Source organism: Chroicocephalus ridibundus, chromosome 4 (genome assembly GCF_963924245.1).
Source record: "Chroicocephalus ridibundus chromosome 4, bChrRid1.1, whole genome shotgun sequence".
NCBI lineage: Eukaryota > Metazoa > Chordata > Aves > Charadriiformes > Laridae > Chroicocephalus > Chroicocephalus ridibundus.
Window position 1 is genome coordinate 22549809 of NC_086287.1, and position 18076 is coordinate 22567884.

At 39.4% G+C, this 18076-nt stretch overlaps 2 protein-coding genes across 3 annotated transcripts in view; one reads left to right on the plus strand and one right to left on the minus strand.

Moving 5' to 3' along the window:
* The window catches only part of TDP1 (tyrosyl-DNA phosphodiesterase 1), a 49122-nt gene extending 34373 nt beyond the window's left edge, over nucleotides 1–14749 (minus strand). For both annotated transcript variants that reach the window (XM_063333011.1, XM_063333012.1), the window contains exons 1-11: nucleotides 14660–14749; nucleotides 13387–13937; nucleotides 11867–11910; nucleotides 11146–11201; nucleotides 10045–10141; nucleotides 7823–7857; nucleotides 7286–7378; nucleotides 5785–5955; nucleotides 4173–4251; nucleotides 2251–2436; nucleotides 1412–1460 (exon numbers count right to left, since the gene is read on the minus strand). In XM_063333011.1, coding sequence (XP_063189081.1) covers nucleotides 1412–1460; nucleotides 2251–2436; nucleotides 4173–4251; nucleotides 5785–5955; nucleotides 7286–7378; nucleotides 7823–7857; nucleotides 10045–10141; nucleotides 11146–11201; nucleotides 11867–11910; nucleotides 13387–13933 — 1357 coding nt within the window. In that variant the 5' untranslated portion in view covers nucleotides 13934–13937; nucleotides 14660–14749. The remainder of the gene's footprint in view (nucleotides 1–1411; nucleotides 1461–2250; nucleotides 2437–4172; nucleotides 4252–5784; nucleotides 5956–7285; nucleotides 7379–7822; nucleotides 7858–10044; nucleotides 10142–11145; nucleotides 11202–11866; nucleotides 11911–13386; nucleotides 13938–14659) is intronic.
* A 1361-nt stretch (nucleotides 14750–16110) lies between these two features.
* Nucleotides 16111–18076, plus strand: part of EFCAB11 (EF-hand calcium binding domain 11) — a 62765-nt gene continuing 60799 nt past the window's right edge. Inside the window, 1 exon segment of the mRNA XM_063331760.1 lies at nucleotides 16111–16192. Within this exon segment, the coding sequence (XP_063187830.1) occupies nucleotides 16174–16192 (19 nt within the window). The 5' untranslated portion in view covers nucleotides 16111–16173.

Below are 18076 nucleotides of genomic sequence, written 5' to 3' on the forward strand. Positions count from 1 at the left end.
CCCCTGTCAATGCCCAGTGTGTACTGGTGCCCGGCGTTAGTTATTCTTGCCCTAGCACAGTACTTAGCAGTGCCCTCTGCTGAACTGCAAGAGGTTCCTTTCAGCTCATTTCTCCAGACTCTATAGTCCCTCTGAACGGCAGCAAAATCGTCTGATGCATCAACCACTCCTTCTGAGTTTGTATCGTTTGCAAACTGACTGAGAGAGTACTCTGCCCCACCATCCAAGTTAATGGATTAATAAAGATATTAAATGCATGGCCCCAGTATCACTGCTTGACACACAGGACCACTAGTGGCTGACCTCCAGCTGGCCTTCATGCCATTGATCACAGCCATTGATCACAACCATCCTAGCAGTTCAACCAGTTTCCAATCTCCCTCACTGTCCACTCGTCCAGCCTGTACTTCAACAGGTTGTCTGCAATGATATCATAGGAGATGGTGTCGAAAGCCTTATTGTTGTTAAGATAAACAACATCTCATTCATCAAGTCAGTCATCTTGTCGCAGAAGGACATCAGGTTAAGTATGCATAATCTCTCCTTTATAAATCCATGCAGACTACTCCCGATCACCTTCTTGTCCATCTTATGTTTGGAAAATGATTTCCAGCATTCTTTGCTCCATCACCTTCCCTAGGATCAAGGTGAGGCTGCCAGGCCTATAGTTACCCAGATCCTCCTCCTTACCCTTCCTGAAAGCAGGAAAGATTTCCTTTCTTTCGGAACTCATTAATCTCTTCCAATTGCCTTGACCTTTTGAAGATTTATCAACAATGGCCACACATTGACATCAGCCAGCTCCCTTAGCATGCACGGATATAACCTGCATAAGTGCTTGCTTTTGAGATACAGAAACTTCACCGCATCAGAATACTACAGTACCTCTTCCTCTTTCAAGTTGGCTGGGGCTACACTTTCTATACAAATATATTGACTTCATTAACACAAACATGGGAAGACTGAACAGAAAAATTGCATATTGCAATATTAAAAAAAAATGACTAATGAGTAGTAAAACATCTTATTCTCCTTTGTATCTGACGTGCAGGGTGACACTGCAAAGAAAACACAAGGAGAACTTGGCACACGCAAGCCTGAGTTTTCTGCCAAAATGAAAGTACGACTGGAGTTAGAACAGTGAGCAAGAGCTGTTTTTTCCTCTACTGTGATGTATGAACATGGCTATACAGACTTAAACATTACGTACCAATGGCCACAAAGCTTTTCTATTCAATCACAATAGGAGAGCTGGAGTCAGAGCTCCAGTAACAGTAATAAAAGGATTCTACTGCCACCTATTCTACCAAGTTCTCAGCAAGATGACAGCTTCAGGTTCATTCAACACTGAAGTGATTTTGCAGGACATTACGACCACAAAAAGCTAATAAATGGGGGTTCATTTGCTTACCAGGATAGCCTTCCAGACTTTGCCTCACATTGTTCACAGTAGGATAAACCTTCATGGAGGTTAGGAAAAAAAAAAGAAACATAACTTTAATAACACAACTCTAAATACACAAGCCATCAATTTTCAAACAAAAATCACCTTCAAGAAAACAAACCCAAAGCATTAAAAGCTTAATTTTTCAGAATGAATGAAATTACACTCCAGCTTAAAAATGGTTGTGTGCCAGTAACGGTCTTTAATACTTCTACCTCTCTTGCAGAGCTTACCAAAATTAGCTAGCAAGACTCAAAACAATCCTGCTTTAATCACTTTACATGGAGGTCAAAGTAAGCTCTTAACATTATCTTATGTTATTTTAGACTCATATCTCAAACGTGAGTATGCATGGGCAATTAGCACATGGTAAGGGTGTAGCATGAAAATATTTTGTCCTCGATCTAACAAGCTTCTGCTACAAACTTGTTTCTGCGTGCCCCCCTCATTGTGACCAAAATAACCAGGTTAGAAAATAATTTGGTTTAGGTATTAATCACTCAGGGTTCAGTTACATCTCAGTAGCAGAAACAGCTGCATCTACAAAACTCAACTGAAGACAAGCTATAGAATGAGAATATAATTTTGATAAGATTATATATACTCTAGTGTCATGCAGATGGAAATTACAGTACGTTTTTATAGTATACCATCCACAAGTAAGTGTCACTAAGTGGCATCCTAATGATTTCAGGATGAAAACTACATTACTGTTTTCTGAAAGTTAAAAACAAACCAATGACTACGATTTAAACAACAAATAAATAAATGTTAAATAAAGGTCACTAGCATCTAGGAAGACATACCAGATGAACTGGAACATCGCATTTAAGGAGAGTCGTCACACTGCTGCCTGCAGCCACCAGGCTCTCCTGGAACTCTGAGCAAAGCCATTTGGACCCATCAGCTCCCATTGAACCAATGCTTGAGAACTGTCCAACAACAGGCCAGGACTCCTGTGCTGGTATCGATGAAGCATGCTCTTTCAAAAGCTAGTGAGAGCAATTAAAACATTGTTAGACTTCAACAGGCAAAGAAAACCTTAACTAGGGGGTTGCTATTGCTTCTGATATAATAAATCCTCTATAATTCACTTCTGACAAATAACACTCATACTATCTATTTAACTTTGCAATAAAAAACATCATCAGGCTTTCCAAATAACCCACTGTTCCTTCAAGAGAAGATCAAACATTGCAAATTTTATCCAAAAGCACTGAAGCCAAACATTAAATAATGGGTAAAAAGAATGCTAGCAGCTCTTCCTAAAAAATATCAAACGTTAGCTTCAGAAGTCACAACAGAGTAAACAACTAAATTTGGTGGTTGTTGGCCATAAAATTCCTCTCATGTCTTAAAGCCCCAGCTACAACAGAAGCCCAGAATAAGAGGGGGAAAAAGAACAATGAAAGAAAATTAAAATAATCCTTTCAGAGGAGTTCTTTAGCTGTGAATGGAATTTAAAGTCATATTAAAACCAGACGGATATAGGCATATATTGAATTGTATGTAGCAGCTACCTTTCCCCCCCGCCTAGAGAGAACACATAACTAAATGGCTTCAGTCATCAATGTAGCATCACCAGGTCTACCTGCATTGTCATCAAAAAAAAAAATCTTTTTAATCACATGAACATTTGCCACAAGACCATCTTTATCCTTTACAGGCTTTTTCTATTTTATTTGTTTTTATTCAGTGTCTTACTAGGCAAAAATCATGCAGATGCATACACATCAGAAAGGCCAAGCTCTTTATAAGTGAAGGGAGGTCTAAAAGAGGAACCTTGTCTTGAAAAGCAATGTGATTAATAGACATTTTGTATGTCACTGAAGTTTGTCATGGACAGCATTAGAATTCCATGTAAAATGCACAATGAAATTTGAAATAATGCCACTTCAGCAGGAGATGCAGGTTGAAGATTCCCCAGTTATGAAAGGCATTTAAGAGATGACATACCTTACCTGATTTTAAATAAATACTGAAGAAGAAGGGGCCCTATGATCTTGAGATACGCAAGTGAATGAAGATTTACCGTTATGGCCTATCTGAATAATGCTCGAGGGTAAATAATGCTGGAGAGGGTTGTAGTAAAAAAATAATAATCTATGTTTCTAATTATTCAGTTAATTAAAAAATTAATAAAAAAATCTAATCAAGGTCTTGGAAACACAGTAGAACAAAACTAAAAGCCTGACTGAATTGATGACAACAACTATGTGCAAACTGGTTTTTAATTTGATGGGTTTTTCCCACGTCATAGGAAAAGAGGAACTGTAATAACCCTTAACATGTAAGTAAATAGAATAAGCCTGTTCCCCATGTGCAGGCAAGTCTGTGTCAACACATCTTGTCTCAGTGAGTGCCTTTGAAAAAGGCAATATTTTGTTCCCAGTCACAGCAGACTGGATTTTGATAGTCTCACGCTTGTCAGAAACACCAACAGCAGACAGGAAGTCCTTTGAGTGATGCTGACTGCTCAGGTATCTGTAAGCACATGACAACTCAGACCACAAGCTGACCATGGTAATAATGCCCAGGAATATTATGTGCAAAGTCTACACTGTCATAAGTTGCAAGCTTATGTTATTGCTAACTTAAACTGTAACAATGTATTAAAAAAGACTGCTGATCATAGCTGGAAGAATTGAAAGAAACTAAAGAACGCTCTCCAAAATGATATTTACAGTTAAAAGGATATTAACAAAAAAAAAGGTTACAGTTTTAGTACCTTTCTGAGCCTAAGATGACCCCACTTTTCTTTATCACTACCTTGGTATCGTCCAGGGGTAGAACCAAGCAGATACACTCTACAGGAAGAAAAAACACCACCAAATTATTTGCAGCTCTGGAGTGTTTGGGTTTGCAAAATATTAAGGCATTTAAGTAAAACCCATGAGCAAGGTTTAACATAGAAGTGCAACCAGAAATACGTAATCTTTCACATTTAAGATTAACAACTTAAAGTGGATTTTCAGGTGTATAGTTTATTATTAGCATCCTATATGGCTGTCATGCATCACCAGGCTGTTCTATAGCACAGACAGGAACTGCATCTATTTCTGTGTACAAAAATGCAGAACATAGATGACATCAGCAATAAATGCAAATGGCTTTTGCTTGGCACAGAATTGGGCATGTAATTTTGAGTAAAACCAATCTATTGCCACATCCAAATAAGCAGACTGAGGTACAAGACTTCATTTGGGCACTTAATAGCTCAGATGCGAAGTACGTTTTTTTCACCTGTCTTCCTAATACTTACTACTGTCGTACTAAACCTGTTTGACTTTGCCCTGAAAGCAGAGAAGAGACCTGTCCAGAATCACAACAAACAGATGGTTTAAGAAGCTGTTCCCTACTGCATCTCATGCCCAGCTTTATCCATGAATTAATGTCCCCTACATATTTTATATGGCAAGGAACTGATCCTTATCCTAACAAGCGGCTCTTCCCTAACCCATGCATAAACTTGCATCAGCTAGGGCTCAGCCAACCTGACTATAAGATACATAATTTTCCACCCCCTCCATTCTTGTAAGACTCCATGTAAAGAAAAAAATCCACATTTTTTTATTTTATACATTAAACCAGACAAAGTTTCAGGCTATTTCCACCACAGTTCATGACCTCTTTCAGCTTTTTTTTTTTTCTCCAACAAATTTTTGCCAGCTTATAAAACTGCTACTAATCAGTTGAGGAGATCTACACTTTCTGAATTAAATACCATATTTCAGCAAAGATTGGGACGTGTATAGTAGAAGCATCCTGAATTATTTTAAGTAATATCAGCTTAGAGAAGACTGTTTCAAGACAAAGTAAATTATTGCTTAACGTAACATTGCCTACCAGACACAATCTATGCCTGCAGTGGGAAAAATTCCATACATACATATACAGATTGAACTTTGCCTTAAAAGTATAGAAGCCTATTCTTAATAAAAACCCCATTACAATACCCTTTGCTTATACGATCCCTTTTACGTGAAAAACCAAACACAACTCGGTTTTTCCACTGGTAATTTTACTGGAGCAAATATTTAAGCCAGACTGACTTAAGTGAAACTTTGAATCCCTATTACTTATAGCTACCTTCTGTCAAGTTACTGCTGATACCGTTTTTTCATTCCTTTAAAATGCATGTTCATAAAAGTAGAAGTTGGTCACTTCAACATAATCTGGCACAAGATAGATTTAAAAAACTGCCAGAAGTTAGACTCATGTTTGAACACTTAAGCCTGAAACAAGGTAAGTTTCAAAAACAAACCCATGGTCTAACAGATATGTTTAATTTTTTTGGATAAAAAGCATGCAAGTTACTATAAACACAAGATAACATATACCTTGTCTCTGATAAATCATGTTCTTGAATCAGATCTATCCATTCCTTGAGCACAGGAGAATTGTAAGCCATCAAGTAACTTATTAGGTCAGATTTAAAATTAGTTTCAGATTCACCAGCAGAACCAGTTGTTCCCTGAGGTAGCCTTGGATATAAAGGGCTTATCCATATTCTAAAAACAAAGCCACAAAAACAAGGACACCACACATTAACACATGGTTTTCATAAGTGATTGAAGCACATCTGAAGGTCCCGAATGAATACTAGACAGATTTATTGTGATACTAACTATAAAGTGACTTGCCTTTACTTTACAATTACGGAATAGTCAAGTCTTATACTCAATACCATAAAACTAATACTTTCAAGTGAAAACAACAATCTCAACACATTTATCCACACATACGTTTACAGCTTTCACCACTGTTAAACAGACCAGGCTCAGACTTACCAGTAAGTAGTCCGTTCATCAAGATTTTCTGTACGAATAGAACACTGCAACGTGTTCTGCTAAGCTACTGGCTTGTTTAATGATACACAAAAACACCAATTAGGATGTCTGAAAGTTCTGCATAGTTTGAAGACTAGCCCACAATGATAACTTGCCTCTCCAGAACTTCCATCAGAATAAAATAGGGTGGGCACTATGCAGGGAAAACATCTAGTGTTTCTTTCCAGTCACACATTGTTGTAGCGATGGAAACCAAAGGTTCTGCATTATCAACTTTACAATGTGTTGATACTATCCTTTGCAATTCAGAAGCCTATAAAACAGAGAAGCCAGTGAACCATCATATTGGTGATACGGCATATTACTGCAGTGTGCAAAAGCTAAAAAGAAAAACGTTTTTCATGTTTGACAAGTAGGGCATCTTGTTAAGCATCCCAAATACATATTTTCATGCCTTCCTGGCTTTCTGAAAAGCTAACTGCCAAGAGATACTGAAGCCATCACCAAGTAAAAGATTTAAAGGCAGAAAATCAGTGGTTATATTTTTGCCACTCAAAAAAAAAGAGCTTGCCTCAGACAAGTGAAAAGCCTCAAAACCTTGCCCTGTTTAATGGCAGCAAAATGGACGTCAGGGTGACAGTAGCATTCTAGATACAGTCACAGCAGAAACAGAACATTTGCACATTCACATTATTCTTGCAGTTTTAAGATAATTTTCAAATAGCTGCTTCGGATTTGTATAAAGAGTACTTTATAGCTAGGTAGTTTTCTTTTCCATAAAGAGACAGCATGGCATAATAAATGATCTTAAATCAGTCAGACTGACTTTAAGGTAACAGCCAGCTCAGGGCATAATTTTGTTTACAGTAGAAAGCAAGTAGGGCTCAGGCTTAGACACATACCACCATTCTAGGTTTAATTTTTTTTTTTCAGGATAGCTCGATCTTAGGAGTGTTAAGACTTGTAGCACTGGATCATCTGACTAGTATCCTGTCTCCAGCAGTAGTAAATACCTAAAGTAAACATATACCTGCTAGAGATTGCTGCTTACCCCTGAGTTTTCTGGTGCCAATCTTCAGCAATAAGATTGGATGTATGTATCACAACTCGAAGACCTTCTTCATATGACAACAACATCATTTTCCTAAAAAAAAAAAAAATATAAAGATATATAACACTTCATCTGTTTCACATACACTGAGTAGGATATAAATTAAGAATTCATTAAAATGCTCCAACATAATTATTTTCAAAATATTTGCTCTGCATAGGGCAAACAGACTTCAAACCACGTGCATTCCAAACTTGCATGGCAGTCATTAGACTATTCGCGCATATTTTGTCAGCAGCATCATACAATATGTTCCAGAGTACAGCTCAATATCTCATTCAACTGATTTCCCAAATCACAAATGAATACCCTCAGAACACTTTCTGTATTTGCTACTTTCTTCAGATAAACTTATTCCTATCCCATAAATACTTTCAGACATGAGACACTAATTACTAGTCCAATTATGGTAAGTGCATATACTAACTCTGTGGTCATCTTTAGAAGTAGAACTTTCTGCTTCATAGTGTTACTTACGTATGGTGAGTTCCAAATGCAATATCCAGTTTAGCCTATAAAATTAAAAAGTTGATCATTAAAAATTCACATTGTGCATTCCTATATGCAAGAATATTAATGAAGCAGCACCTCTCATCCTTTTTGTTTCACTTCACTGCTCTCTAGTGGACAGATCACAAAAAACGTTATTTTTCCCTTTAACACTTTAAATGTACTCTCTAGAAGTTAAGACTTTAAATGGCAATACAACTCTTTGCTGAAACTGCTCCAGCAGAATTGCTGGTCTCTTACCAGCAATATTTTGAGAAACAGTCAGCCTTGCAGAAAAGGACCTGAGGGTCCTGCTGGACACAAAGTTGAACAGGAGCCAGCAACATGCCCTTGCAGCAAAGATGACTAGCAGTGCCCTGGGCTGCATTAGGAGGAGCATTGCCATCAGGTTGAAGGAGGTGATCCTTCCCCTCTATTCAGCATTGGCGAGGCCATGCCTGCAGTACTGGGTCCATTTCTGGGCTTCATAGTACAGGAGAGCTACAGACATACTAGCTAGAGTCTAACAAAGGTCCACTAAGATGATTTAGGGACAGGAGCATCTCTCCTATAAGCAAAGGCTGAGAGCCGGGACTATTCAGCCTGGAGAAGCGAAGGCTCAGAGGGTATCTGACCACTATGTACAAATACCTGAAGGAAGGGGGCAATAAGGGAGCCAGGCTCTCTTCAGTGGTGCCCAGTGACAGGACCAGAGACAGGTTCCGTCTGAACATCAGGGAACCTTTTTTTACTGTGAGAGTGACTGAGCACTGGCGTGAGTTGCCCAGAGAAGTTGTGGGGTCTCCTTCCTTGGAGATGTTCAAGATATGTGTGGACAATGTCCTGGACAACCGGCTCCAAGTGACCCTGCTTGAGCAGGAGAGTTGGACCACATGACCCCCCAGAGGCCCCTTCCAATCTCAACCATCCTGTGATTCTGAAGCATATGATCGCTGTTACAAGTAGCTTAATGGCTAAAATTGCAAAGAAAGGGACAGAAGTCAGACAGAAATGCTTTTTAATAAGAGCAGAGCACTGGTAAAGAGTACTTACAGCAAAATTTCTAGGGAGAGAATGAAACATGACTTACAGATGTTAAGAAAATACTTTTGGCCAGTGATGGCTCCAACATTCTGCTTACTTAATATGGGCATGGAAGAGAAGATCAAAATACTTGCATTTCATTTTGGGGTACTTACATAATGGAATGCATGTAGACTAGCACAACAATCTGAAGAAGTATACCCAAACAGGAAAATCATCAGAAATGCCATTTTGCCCCACTACTTACTATTAAGTACACTGACAAATCTATCATATGGGACATATTACATTCAAATTCTTGTTGTGTGTGAATTCATGCAAAAGCATGAATTTATTGCTAGTATATTTGAAATCTTCATCTAAAATTGTTGCTACTCCCCAACTTAGTGCAAACACCCAATTAGTATAGCACACAGCAGCCCAGATATCTTGGCCTTGAGAACTCACTGTTTGGCATCAGTACAGCAATCTCTAGGAAGCTCAGGATTACCAGACTGCCTGAGAAGGAATAAAATTCCAAGATCATCCTCTTCCTAAAATATCCCCATGATCAATAACATACTCCAAACAGCGAAATTTCAAAACGCTGTCAAGTTGCCATAGCCACATCCCTCCCTGAGGTTGAAGCCAATAACTTTATGACTCAGAGACAGTAAAAGAGTGAGCATAACATCCAGAGAGAAAGTGGCATATGCCAGAAAGCATGCTGATAGTGATTTAAACAGTATTATGGAGGATATTTCTAACAGCGTTTTCTTGTGTAAAACATATTTGGACAAATAATAATTCTTTGATGAGAATAAAGATTACAGTGACGCTAGGACTAAGTTCCACACTTTACAGAAAAGGTGCTTCCTTTTCAGACATTACAAGAATTTGAGCACAACCTATTAGTGGAGAAGGTGTACAGCTCTTCTGTGAGCCCCATGACATTTTTGCAGGCAGCTGTTCTGAGCAAACTTTTTGTAGGTGACAGTCTACCATAATCACAGAAGACCAGGAATGTAATTACCATGTTCCTACAGTCCTGGTAAGTATATTCCTTAAACCGTAACATTAAATTTTTGACTTCCCATAGAAGGCGTGCCCCTCTCCATCCGTATCAAGATTTTTGAGTGCAACAGATTGTTTAATTTCAACCAGAGGATGATACAAATGTTAATTACCTGACAAAAGCTAATGTTCTCATAAGGGCGTGCTTGGGCAAGCAGTTCAGCTTTGGATTCTCTCTTTTCGCCATGAACTATCAACAATGGCTTCTTCCTTAAATAAAAAGAGATTACTATTAAAACATCAAGTGAATTAGTCAGTCTAAGGTACTCCTTCACGTAGCTATGACTTCTGGCCCCTAAATTCAATAGCCCAGCAGGAAGATGGCACTAAAGTCTACATGCCTTATTAACTAACTCAAACAAGCTGTAACCACAATAGAACCTCTAAGAGAAAGACACCAGAAAACTTTAATGGGGGGAAAAAAAAAAGGCAAAAACAAAACAGAAAGTGTGGAGTAAATCAGACACCAAAATAGAAACTAATACTACAAGATTTTGTAAGGAACAAGATAGAAAGATCTGTAAGCAACAAGACAGATAAAAGCTCTCAAAAGTACTGATATACACAGTATAGATCAAAGACAATTTAGTCATTGAGAAGATGGGAAGAATGAGAGGGAAGAGGAGAGGGCTAGGTCTGCTCTGGCAGTAGATTCCCATTCACTTCCTAATACTCTGTTCTACCCCATTTCCAGTAAAATGCAAGCACTTCATCTGCAGTAGGTTGCAATTATCAGAATGGAATTTCAAGCAAACCTAAAAACTGCTTTCATAACAATATCCCGAAACTCCAACCATATCACATCCATGACATATCATCCTGATGATTTTTGCATAGTTTTGTTGTACCCTTCCTACATTTTCTCCTATCTCTTGCATTACCTTGCTCTTGGCTCAGTAAACTGTACAGTAAAAAGCTTCTTGTTCCATCTTTACAGGTCATCTACTGCATTGTCACCATGGCCCACAATGGGACCTCCTAAGCATTAATTAATAAAAATCAGAAACCAGCCATACTGAAGCTATGACCATTTAACAGTCTAGAAAAGAGGCAAGAAATCAATAGAGAACTACAACTGGAGTAAGCATACAAGACTCTACACATACATAATTGGTAACAATGATTTACAACTGTAAGCAAGTGTTTATCCTTCAGTTATTCAGAACAGAATGATTTGGAAACTGCATCATTTCATCTTCATAAAATAAACATACCTGAATTCCTGCGGATACTGTCTTACAAGCCATCCCACATCTATACAGTAGTTAAACTTGTACATAAGAAAAAGAAAACAGACTTGTTAATACGAAAAAGCAGAGTTTGTCAGAACAATGAACTATAAAAAAGCTTTCTACATTAAGTCATCACTCAATACGGCTTCCATCATACACAGCGTGTTCTAAAAACAGGTGTATTTTTGAATTCCACGTGCTTTCTTTCACATCTCTTAGCAATTCAGGAATTAATTTAAGTTACTCAAAACCGCGTATTAGTGTCAATAAAATTTAACATGCAGAAAAAAAGAATCACGTACACATAATGTAAAAACTTTGGTCAAGAACCATCTCTCTGACATGTGCTTTTACCATGAATGATAGCAAAAGCTTCTACGCGATAAACGAAATATATCATTCCTAAATTGCAAGGCTTTTTTCTTTAAAAAAAAAAAAAATCATGTACATGCTCACAAATACGCATTTTTCAGTTACCCATTTCCCCAAAACAGGAGAAAGCAGTCTGAATTCTAAGCAGAACACGGAATGACTTTTATATTTCAATAAACTCTTGTACAGTTGAAAACATTTCGAGTTCCCTCTGTATTTTAACAGAGTTCCCTGCTAGTATCAACTACCTGACACAAATGTGGATTATCAAGTTTAAGTTTAATAAAGTGAAATTAGCAAGTGAAATCAATTTGGCAAACAAGAAACTCACCTGAGCAGAAGATATGAGAGTCCCAAAAAGAGGAGATAAAATATCTATTAAAAACATTAAAGCATAATTGAGTAAAAAAAGGTTCAAGTAAACATTTCACAACTTGAACAGTTTGGTAACTACCACAAGTGCCAGATTGTTCACAGACTCGGTGTAACTGAGACATTCACAATTAAGTTTACTGTTTTGACTATTCGAGTGACTTACAGTCTTATGTTTATAGAAAGCATTAATCCTCCCAAAGTAGAAAACAAATTTTAAGAACTCATTAGGAGAAAGACCAAGATCATATGGAGAAACGGACATCAAACTACTCTCTCCCCTCTAGAGCAGGCTTGAAGAACTGTGGCAGGGTAGAAGTAGTAAGGGCATGCTTAAAGATTTAGCTGTTGCAGAGTGATTATAGGATGTGGGCATCCTTAATTCATTCATGGTATATCCAACTGAATATTTATAACCTCAATAACTGAAGCACAGCAGCAACTTGAGAACATATCCTACAAATATGTTCTACGATAGACAAAATATTTCATGTCTATCTCTACAGAAATCTGGTTTTGCAGATTAAACAAACAAAAAAATGCTCAGCCCCCCCACCAGCTCAACTAGTCACCTAGCATGACAATTACCCCTGAGAGGGCAAGCCAAAAGCCACAATGAATTCACAAAGCAAATAAAAGACATACAGCAGTTAAGCAATTGAGTTCTTTAACACCAGGCTCCCACCAATAATCAGTGCTCATAGCGAGCACATGAAGTTCAGGAAAAGTTAGAATCTAATTGAATAGGTCTTCAGTCATTTGTTCTCCTTCAAAGGACTACCTCATTTTACTGTATTTTTGTGCATAAATCTCCTATTAATGCTTGTTTCTGATTCTTTCTTGGGATGTGTAAGATTTCATTTCTGAATGAGATAATGTTTACAGGTGGACAGAGCTGCTTCCCATTAAATCAAACCACAGCTACACAGCGTTCCTGAAGCATCAGTATTGTACACCAAAGACTTCACTGCATCTTGACTTATGCTCACTTCTAATTGAATTGAAATGGGCCCATGAATCCCAGCCATGGAATTTCAGATATACCACCTTGTACTGCATCAAGTCATAGAGAACTACTAGGTCCAAACTACTCAGCAGCATGAAAACAAGCGCTAACAACTACTCAGGGAGCATGATTAGGCACTTAAGTATCCCTTTAAGAGCCACGAAGGCAAGCGGTTTTCACACAGAAGTCAGCACCTTATGATTTGTCTTTGCTAAACAAACATTAGATTTGTGCAGCATAACTCAGAAGTTACAACAGAATCAGTATCAGCAAATTAATGCTTTATACACTGTAATTCTGAAAGAAAACGGCAAAGATAACAGAACCAATTCCTACAACTTGCACATTTAGAATATGAAGCCTCAGCCACACCAAGGGATATATGCATTTAAAAATACCCACAAACTAAAAATAAGCATTCTGTTGGAAACAACTCTCCCAAAAGCCCACTTCCGTAGAAGCCACTTGTTCACCTTTTATGTGCAGGGCTCCAGAATTATAGCTCTGTTCAATTCCTTTGACTTTAGTGAGAAAAAACCTGAAAGGGTTTCCTCCATTCAACAAATCCCAGGTATCTTGGGCTTCACTGGGTGTTTCATCATACTCCTCTGCTTTCTGATTCTCTGGGAGTTCATCATCTTTGCTAAGATTCAGAGGATGTTCTTTGGGCGAATCACACTTTTCTTCTTTCAGCGTTTCTTTGTGGGCATTCTTTTCCTGATCTTCAGGCTCTTCATCACTACTAGAAAGACACCAGCCTAAGCCTTCTTGGCTAGCTCTCTGTTTTTCTGCTGGAGGTATTTCTGTAGAAATTTTTTTATCACTGAGCTTCAGGGGAGAAGCTTTTCTCTTGTGAGCAGCTTTCCTAGCGTCAGAGCATGGATATTGTGGTCCACTCGTTCTGCCACGTGTAGCATCCAGTAGTGAAGATGTAGACGGTTTTTCACTGTCAGAATTTTCCTCGGTACTTTCATCACTGCTAGATACTGTCCATTTTCCATGCGCACCTTCCTGAAGCATGTTCCTAGGGATTAAAAAACAAACCAAACAAAAATTGTGCATTTTCACTATGCTCAAGCCTGTTTTCCTTCGTATTTCCATGTGCTCATTACTACAGAGCTTTGCTTTTTGTATTTGGCAGAACCTCCACACGACTTCTGACTCGGGAAAATTTCCTAGCGCACAAAGGCTTTTTCTGTGCCCGGGAAACAAAGGACCACGTGCAATGGAAGCAACCATCAAGCAAGAAGCTGCTAACTGCGCATGGAAAAGCGGCTACGAAAAGGACACGTACAAGACAGCATTTCAAACGTAAAGAGAGCACTTTGCATCACACAGCTGTTTCTCATACCGACCCTAACGCCTAGAGGGGACACGGCAGCACGGAGCCGAGCCAGCGCCGCTCTTCCCGGCTGCCTCTGCGGGACCACAACCCCCCTCCCACCACCTCCCGGCGAGGCCCGCAGCCGAAGGCGGCAAGAGGCGGGCCTGCCTACCTGCCCGCCGCCCCGGGTCCGTGCGGACGGGACCGCTGCTCCCGCCGCCTTCCCCGCCGGGAGGGCGGGGCCTGCGGCCGGGGCGGGGCGAGCAGCAGCGCGCGGCAGCCGCCACCATCATCCCCTCAGCCACGGCCGCGCTAAGGCCCCACCGGCCGCTGCCGCCCGCACCGGGACCTCGCGGGCTCTACCGCTCACCCCAGACGCCAGCGCCTGCCCCGTCGCACTCCGGGGCGGGACAGCGGCTTACCTCCAAGCCCCGCCGCCCGAGCAAGAGCGCCCGCAGCCAGGAGCGCAGCGGAGAAGGCCGAGCGCCCGCCTGCCCTCAGCGCAGCGCAGCCCCGCCCCCTCCCCGCCTCCCGAGCCAATGGCGCGCTCCTGATTTTAGCCAATCGGCGCCGGCGCTGCGCTTGGCCCGCGGGAGCTGGTGGCGGCGGGGGCCTCTGGGCCCCCATGGCGCCGCGGCCTGAGGGCAGCCGTCCCCGCCGCTGGGGGCCCGAGGGGTGGCGGGTACCTCCCATCGGTGCCTCGTGGTCCCTGAAGGGCTTCTCCGGCCTCCCAGGGCCATCATGGGCGTCGAGGGGCAGTGAGGCAGCTCTGGCGCCTCTCTCAAATGTTGCTGAACCGGCGACAGAGTCACGTCTTAGTGACCGGAATTAATCTAATAAGCTATTATCTGGCCTTAGTATTTGCTGAGGGCAGGTGCGGTATTTGCATAATCGTTCATTCAGCCCGTTGTTAATTACTGTGTCTGAAGCACCCCGCTAATGAGATAACTGCGTGACAACTTCAAAAATGGAGTGGGAGGAAAACAGGTGTAAAATTAATCAAAGTAAGAGCATAGACCACATCAAAGCTTGCTCTGTCTACCAAAATGAACTGTCTTAGTATTCGGTTCTCATTAATTTATTACAAGCTTGTTAACTGCAGTTAACAAATAATGTGTCTTCTGTCAGCATGCACTAAAATCGGCAAGCTACACCGAGAAAACCATTAATGAAATTTCAGCTTGTTTGTGTAATTTATTGTCACTTTTCTGGAGTGTTGCATGTAATGCTTCTTCCTGAAACAATCTGTGGATATACTCTTCAGTACTGTGAGATTAAATGTTTTATTACCAACCCTTGCTGAAGGTCCCACAGCTGAAGCTGTGGGAAAAGCTCTTAGGAAACTTGCATGGGTTTCTTATGTTATGTGCATAATATCTTGTCTAAATATAGACTATGGAAACAGTATTTATTTTCTAAAAGTACTTAAGAAAATTTGGTGGTTTCTGACTATGCTTGCATTCCAGTCTCTCCTCATAGTTCCTGTCTATATAATGACTTTACTGAGAGAATTAAAGATGCATTTTTCAATAAAAAAAATCAAGATTTTGCAGAAACAAATTTAATATGCAAAGTCTTTACCATATATTCTAAGTTTGCAAAAAGCCTTTTCATAATAAGCACATAAAACTTAGAAATAGGAAAACTTAACAAGAATTTAAAATTAAATGGACACGTTTTCAGCTCCTGTAACAGAGTTAATGAAGAGTTCTGACAGAGATGCGACTAATCTTCAATTTTATTTTTTTTTAAATAGCATAGATTATTTGGCAAATGCCTATTTTATTCTTCCCATAACAATTATTCAAAGTAAAAAATATTAGGTCAGGTTTATTGTTTTTTAATGCAAATTGCTTTCTTTCTCTAGGTTTTTGAAGCGTATGATGAAGATAACAAAGTCAATTTAAGCAGAGAGGGCTTTAAAGTTGCTGTAGTAATGTTGTTTGGTTATAAACCAAAACAACAGTTATAAACTCAAAGGTATTTATTTTTTCAATTATATTCTGAAGATCTAGCTTATATTGAAGTCTCAGTATTGAGAACTCTGTGTACTGACTGGTCCACACTAATTGGAGTGGATTACGCTAGGTTTGGTAAACAGAAATGCCTGCAGATTCTTAAAATAATTTTCTTATCTGGGGGTATTTATTTCAAAAGAAAATAATCAACCCCCTACCTCTCCTGCTGCAGACTGTGATGAGCAAAAGGTTGCATTGTATTTCACTCATGTACAAGATATATGAAATAAGTGACTTGCGGAGCTTGTTACTGATCATTTATTGGTTTTTATTAGTGGTACACTCCATTTCTTTACTCAGTGGTTTCAGTAGATGTGAAACTACTGCATGTCCTAATAATAAATGTGTTCTCAAAAATATACCTATTTTTGGTTTCAAGTAACAGTTGGGCATTTTAATTTTGACTAGTATAAATCTATAGCTGTACGAAAATCTTAACAAAAGAAAGGTATACTGAGAGAAATCATGTGTTGCATACTCACAGGAAGACACAGGATAAATTATATGGCTCAGTGTAGTTCTCTAAGTTATGTTTCTACTCTAGTAGGTGATCTCAAAAGAAGGACACACATGCAAGATTTCAAAATAAATGCATGTATGCCTGTGAGTTTGTCTTTCTCATGGCAGGTCGATACAAGCTTGACCAATATACCATAAAGTCTATTTAGCATAGAAATTATGATACGTCTTTCTTCTCCAGTTTGAGAAGTCTTCCCCAAGGACCACTTGTGAACTAATTATTTTTTTTTACTTAAATACGTATTTTAGGCAAATAGTCTTAACAAGGGCATAAACAAAATTTTCTCTATGATAATTTACAGTAAAAACCACAGAAATGTTTTATTAAACTGAAAGTGGTCATCTCTGATACATTTCAGCTGTGGGTAGACATTTTCTCAATGAGGTACGTCCAGATCTAAAAATAATTTTGACTTCTAAAATGAGTCTTAACTGCTGAATTATGAATCTGAAAACGCTCAGCTGACTCTTATCCATCTTCTCCTATCTGTTTTTACTGTGGTGTAAAAATTAGCTGTTCCGTTAAATTCCCGGAATGTTTCTTCCAGTAGGAGTACTTAAAACATGCTTAAGGCATTCAAACAAGTGCAGGTTTTGTGCATAAGTCACTGATGGCTCCCGCTTGAAAAGAGAATAGAAGTGGAGGACTCTCGGGAAGAAAGGAGGTGCAGGTTTTGTTATTTCTTCCTGAAAAGGTGCCAAGTCACACCTGCTGTGTCTCTAGGCAGTGCTGTGACCACCTGGCTGTAGACCATTTTGCGTGTGCAGCTGCACAAAAATTAATTAAACAGTGTTTGTTCCAGGAGTGATTCTGCTGTCTAGTGGTTTTGCTAGCTCCTTAAGTGGGCCAAGCTCCAGCAACTGTTGGTCTTTACCCAATGACTGCTCATTGTGAAGTACTAAAAGATCCCTGGGTAGACTGATACTTTCATTTGTGGCTTTTGCTAACATGTATTAACTATGGTTTATGGCACAGCCACAGCTTTTGTGTTTGCTGATGGCTAGGCCTTGTAAGTGTTCCTTACGACGTTTTGGTACTTTTTTGTCTAGTTCTGAGAAACGCAACTTTTTACGTGCACCGGATAGAAATCAAACACAGAAGTTACAATCCTAAAAGTTAATTATTAGAATCCAGTTCTTGATCATGTTATTGTGCATTTCGCTTGATTAAAATCAGAGGCTATAGTAACAGTCCTTGTATTTCTTTGGAAGTCACTGAGAACAGCCCTGGCAAGGAGAGTACTTTCAAGAGTAGGGAATGGTGTGCACACATTTCTTATTAAATTAAGGTGAAACTGTTTC